This window comes from Salvelinus alpinus, chromosome 1 (assembly GCF_045679555.1).
Source record: "Salvelinus alpinus chromosome 1, SLU_Salpinus.1, whole genome shotgun sequence".
NCBI lineage: Eukaryota > Metazoa > Chordata > Actinopteri > Salmoniformes > Salmonidae > Salvelinus > Salvelinus alpinus.
The window spans coordinates 114,602,565-114,608,585 of NC_092086.1; the positions used below are offsets into that span (position 1 = coordinate 114,602,565).

The 6,021-nt window shown below is 39.9% G+C and overlaps 1 protein-coding gene across 3 annotated transcripts in view; it reads left to right on the plus strand.

Moving 5' to 3' along the window:
• The window catches only part of LOC139539247 (myosin heavy chain, embryonic smooth muscle isoform-like), a 75,421-nt gene extending 69,685 nt beyond the window's left edge, over positions 1 to 5,736 (plus strand). For all 3 annotated transcript variants that reach the window (XM_071342116.1, XM_071342126.1, XM_071342123.1), the window contains 2 exons: positions 482 to 645; positions 1,327 to 5,736. In XM_071342116.1, the coding sequence (XP_071198217.1) occupies positions 482 to 645; positions 1,327 to 1,438 (276 nt within the window). In that variant the 3' untranslated portion in view covers positions 1,439 to 5,736. The remainder of the gene's footprint in view (positions 1 to 481; positions 646 to 1,326) is intronic.
• Positions 5,737 to 6,021: the final 285 nt, after the last annotated feature.

Sequence of the window (6,021 nt, forward strand, 5' to 3'; positions counted from 1 at the left end):
TGTGTGTGTGTGTGTGTGTGTGTGTGTGTGTGTGTGTGTGTGTGTGTGTGTGTGTGTGTGTGTGTGTGTGTGTGTGTGTGTGTCTGTCTGTCTGTCTGTCTGTCTGTCTGTCTGTGTGTGTGTGTGTGTGTGTGTGTGTGTGTGTGTGTGTGTGTGTGTGTGTGTGTGTGTGTGTGTGTGTGTGTGGTACGAAGCAGAAGGACCTGTTAGGACACTGGAGAGCCATGTCAGATGGGGGACAGCGAATACTATTTACATTCATTTTGTCTATAAATAAAAGTTACTTATACTGTGTGCATAATATGATTTCCAGGATCTCTTGTTAAATAATAATGTTTAATGAGATAACTTTGTATAAGTGGATGTTACCTGCGTGAACCTCTGTTATACCTCGGAGTGTTGTGATGCGTAATGTGTAGTTTGATAGATAAATGGTAGCCCTCTGAAGTTGACCCATTGACCTATGACCTCTCTCCATCAGATGACCCAGAGGATGCGTTCCCTGAAGCGTCAGCTGAACGAGGCAGAGGAGGAGTCTAGTCGTAGAGACGCTCAGTACCGACACACCCAGAGAGAACTGACAGAGGAGAGAGAGACCTCCACCAGACTACAGAGACAGCTGCTGGACCAGCACCTTCAACTCAAGTACGTGGTTTAGAAATAAAGGTTAAATGAAAGAGAGAGACAGAGATCTGAGAGGGAGGGAGGGAGGGAGGGACTAGAAAGAGAGACAGATCAGAGAGGGAGGGATAGACTAGAAAGAGAGACAGATCAGAGAGGGAGGGAGGGATAGACTAGAAAGAGAGACAGATCAGAGGGAGAGCAGAGGGAGAGCAGCGAGCAGAGAGGGAGATCAGAGGGAGAGCAGAGGGAGATCAGAGGAAGAGCAGAGGGAGATCAGAGGGAGATCAGAGGAAGAGCAGAGGGAGATCAGAGGGAGATCAGAGAGCAGAGGGAGAGCAGCGAGCAGAGAGGGAGAGCAGAGAGGGAGAGCAGAGGGAAAGCAGCGAGCAGAGGGAGAGCAGCGAGCATAGAGAGAGCAGCGAGCAGAGAGCAGAGAGAGCGAGCAGAGAGAGCGAGCAGAGAGGGAGAGCAGCGAGCAGAGAGAGCGAGCAGCGAGCAGAGAGGGAGAGCAGCGAGCAGAGAGAGCGAGCAGCGAGCAGAGAGGGAGAGCAGCGAGCAGAGAGAGCGAGCAGCGAGCAGAGAGAGCGAGCAGCGAGCAGAGAGAGCGAGCAGAGAGCAGAGAGGGAGAGCAGCGAGCAGAGAGAGCGAGAGTGATACTGTTTGAACTGCAGGACACAAACACACCCTCATTTGCTTTGGCAGGCGTAAGGAGTCCACCATGCAAATGAGACAGACTCTGGAGAACCTGCGTCTGGATCTCAGTGTAGATGAAGAGGACCAGGCTGACCCGGTACCAACATCCTCCAAGGCCTGAAGAAAGACAACATACTAGCCTTTTTCAATACAGCTTTATTGATAAAGGTTAGAGTGATACCCCTAATACCACCACTAATAGACTTGACAAGAAACAACACATTCTACACTGGCACCAATACTGTCATTTATCGTAGAATACAGTGCCCACAAGTTAAGTGTTCAAACCTTATTTAGCCTCTTTCTCTGTACTATTGAAATGTAAAGCATTTTGTCTTTAGTTTTTGTTTTCCAAAAGCGGTTATGGTTATTAACTAAAGGTCCAATGCAGCTGTTATTATCTCAATATTAACTCATTTCTGGGTAACAATTATCTTACTGTGATTGTTTTCAATCAAAATGGTCAAAAAAGAAACAAAAATGGCTTCTTAGCAAAGAGGATTTTTTTTTAAACAAGTTTTTGCTAGGACTGTCTGGGAGTGGGAAGGGGGAAACTAACTGTTATTGGTAGAGAGGTTTGGAACTCTCTTTCTTATTGGTCTACTAACTCATTTACCGCCTGGTGATGTCACCAGTTAAGCCAAAACTCCATCCCACCAAAACAGGCAGAGATTTCAGGTTGTCTTTTCAAACAGCTCTTTCACTAAAAAGGGCATTATCATAATTTAAACAATTTCACAGTATTATTCCAACCTCATAGTGTGGAAATATATATAAAACACAGGAAAATCATGTATTTTTTTGAGGGGGGGGGGGGGGGGGAATCTGTAGAATGTTAAAGAAGTAGTTGAAGTGTTGTGATTCTTTTGAATCAAATCAAGCTTTATTTAAACAGCAGAAGAGATTACAGTATATCAAAGCTTTATTTAAACAGCAGAAGAGATTACAGTATATCAAAGCTTTATTTATACAGCAGAAGAGATTACAGTATATCAAGCTAGCTTTCCCTGTACACTCAAGGCACGTGTTTTAGCGAAGAACAGGGCTAATAATCAATAAATAATCATTATATGATCATATAGGACTTTGGGTTTAAGTAGTTTGGAGGATTTGGACAATATTTCCTACAATTTACCAAACTAATCTGTTGCATTACCGTGTTAATTTTATTATAAATATCTTACTTCCATACAGTATTGATATTACCTGCTACACTATACACTTTGATTTATTTTATATACAGTAATATGAAAAAACTTATATTTTATATACAGTATATGAAAAAGCTTTTATTTTATATACAGTATATGAAAAAACTTTTATTTTATATACATTATATGAAAAAGCTTTTGTTTTATATACAGTATATGAAAAAGCTTTTATTTTATATACAGTATATGAAAAAACTTTTATTTTATATACAGTATATGAAAAAGCTTTTATTTTATATACAGTATATGAAAAAACTTTTATTTTATATACAGTATATGAAAAAGCTTTTATTTTATATACAGTATATGAAAAAGCTTTTATTTTACACCCACTGAGCAGAATGTGGAAGTGTCTTCCATTTGCAATGCTTGAAGGACAGACAGACTGTGCATGAATGATTGGACTATAATACAAGCCTGTGAATGATTGGACTATAATACAAGCCTGTGAATGATTGGACTACAAAACAAGCCTATAAATGATTGGACTACAAAACAAGCCAATGAATGATTGGACTACAAAACAAGCCTATGAATGATTGGACTACAATACAAGCCTGTGAATGATTGGACTACAAAACAAGCCTATGAATGATTGGACTACAATACAAGCCTGTGAATGATTGGACTACAAAATAAGCTTATGAATGATTGGACTACCATACAAGCCTGTGAATGATTGGACTAAAACATAAGCTTATGAATGATTGGACTACAATACAAGCCTGTGTGAGCATGAACAGTATGTTCCACAACGGACTGTTTACAAATGATAAAATGTTTTTTTGTCACATACGTGTCACATACATAGGTTCAGTGAAATGTCTTGTTTTATAGGGTCATCCATTGTAGTACGGCACCCCTGGGGCAAACTAGGGTTAAAGTGGCTTGCTGAAGGGCAAATCACAGATTTTTCACCTTGTTGGCTCGGATATTCGAACTAGACTTTTCGGTTACTGGCCCAACGCTCTAACTGCTAGGCTGCCTACCGCCCTACAACAACTTTACAACCCTGTGTATAGCCAAGTTATCGATTCTCATTTTGTATTTATAATTACTTTTTATATTAGTTCTCTATTTTCTTTCTCTCTGCATTGTTGGGAAGGGCCCATCAGTAAGCATTTAACTGTTAGTCTACACCTGTTTATGAAGCATGTGACAAATAACATGTTATTATGATTTGATTTGACTGCAACAGAAACTACAGCCGCAATAACCAGAGGTGTGGACTCAAGTCACATGACTTGGACTCGAGTCACAAATATGATGACTTCCTACTCGACTTTGACTTTAACACCAATGACTCGTGACTTGACTTGGACTTGAGCCTTATGACTCGACCTGACTTGATACCCTCCTCGAGCCCAAATATGAAAAATGATGCTATTAAAAAAAAGTGTGCAACGCATCAACTCATTTAACGGATTACAGTTTGAATCGGACAGCAGCCAATCAAATTGTGCCAGCGGAGAAAAAGTTGCGCGTGGCCGTGCAGAGGAACGTCGGCAGGTGAATTCAGACGGAGCCCTTGTAAAGATGATACCAAAAATTATATAAAGACTACGCTGTAGTCAACAAAAAACGGATTGCAACTTGCAAAACATGTTGGAAGAAAATTACAGACGGAGGCGCAACAACTTCCAACTTTGTTCGACATTTGAAGCTGCACAAAGAACGTTAAGTCGTGGCTAATATAGCCGACAGCTATATATAACTTTGCTAGTGTAGCATGTAGGCTAACGTAACATTAAATGAATGAGCCTCAACACAGTCAGTCAGTGCGGGAACGTAATCATTGCACCCAAGATTGAGCTACAACTGGCGAGGCAGTTGGTAACCTAAATCCTGCCTGATGTTACTGCTGTTCCTAAAACCATTGACATACGTTAGCCTACTGTAACCACACACAGATAGGATGTGTGTGTTAGGGTTGGGCGATTGTGTACAAGCTTACATCGCCCGATTGCGCCCCATAGCGATAGTCGATTGCTATGGGGGGGCGGGTCTTTCTCATGACTACCCATGTATTTCCATGGTAATATAAAGTTTATTTGGAAAGTAATAAATATATATATTTGTAAAAGCATTCATGATTTGTGTAAATGTAATATAACTATTACTCTTGTTAAAAATATGAAATGGTATTACATTTGGTGAAGAGCACATTATGACTTGTTTAGGACTCAAAACTCAAAGTTTAGGACTTGAGACTTGACTCGGACTTGGGACTTGTAAAACAATGACTTGATCCCACCTCTGGCAACAACACTTGTTGCTCAAACCTTGAGAGAGAGGACCAAGACAAACCCTGAGCAGAAGCTCTTAGAGAGAGAGTAAGGACCAAGTCAAACCCTGAGCAGAAGCTCTGAGAGAGAGAGTAAGGACCAAGTCAACCCCTGAGCAAAAGCTCTGAGAGAGAGAGTAAGGACCAAGACAACCCCTGAGCAGAAGCTCTGAGAGAGAGAGTAAGGACCAAGACAGACTGTTCAAGAGGGAGATGATGTTATTCTCAGGACAGGGGAATCTAAAGGGAATCTATTCTATACGATGTGTGCATGGTGAATAGCTGCCGGAGATTAATCTAACCATGGAGCTGATGTGCTGTTTTGTAGTACAGTATAGAACATGGAGACTGTAGCATGATGTACTACAGTACCCATAATGCCCTGTGTACAACCATTAGTACCATATCTAGAGACCAGTCAGTGTCTAGGCCTATTGCCCTCTGATGTTGATGTTATCTTCTACTGTAAGTCAAAGATATTGCAAGTTGCAAGATATATAAATATGTAATCACTTACAGGAACTGCGCATAGCATGCACTCAGGCTCCACATAAACAGGAGGTAGGAAGCAGCAGTGATCTCATGTTTTTTGAGAATGTGATATCCTATTTTATGGTTTTACGTTTGTATAAATAGCTGTTTTATCTGATGCAATTAGATAAACACTAATCCTTCAGATAAATGTATTTCACAAAATGTTCCTTTCCCTTTCTTCACATGCTGGCAAGACCAAAAAGAGATTCAGGGCCCTCGAGGCCCTGTTTTGCAATAGACTTCAGTATATCTTAAAACAATGCAATTTATTATGTATTTTTGTAACAGCCTTTATATGCTTAAGGTGCCGTTGGGTATTTATTCTACTTTACAGGTGTTTTATCTTCCTAAAATGATGAATATTAATATTAAATAATTTATAAAAAATCATCCATGTTCCTTATTTTCTATTAAAGCTTTTCATTGAAATTCATTCATAGATATGAAGGCCATCAAATAAACACTCCAGAAATATACAGTAATAGCCTTTAGAAACACGGACACAGTTTTCCTTGCATGGAACATTTTTTATTAGCACTGCCCAAGGAGACGCCAAATAACATATTTCTGGAAAGACAAATTGACATGATTTTGCTATACAAAAAAAATATATGCATATGTGTGATTTACATCACTTAAGTTGAGTAAGTAAAAATTTGGTTCACAAATGTACCA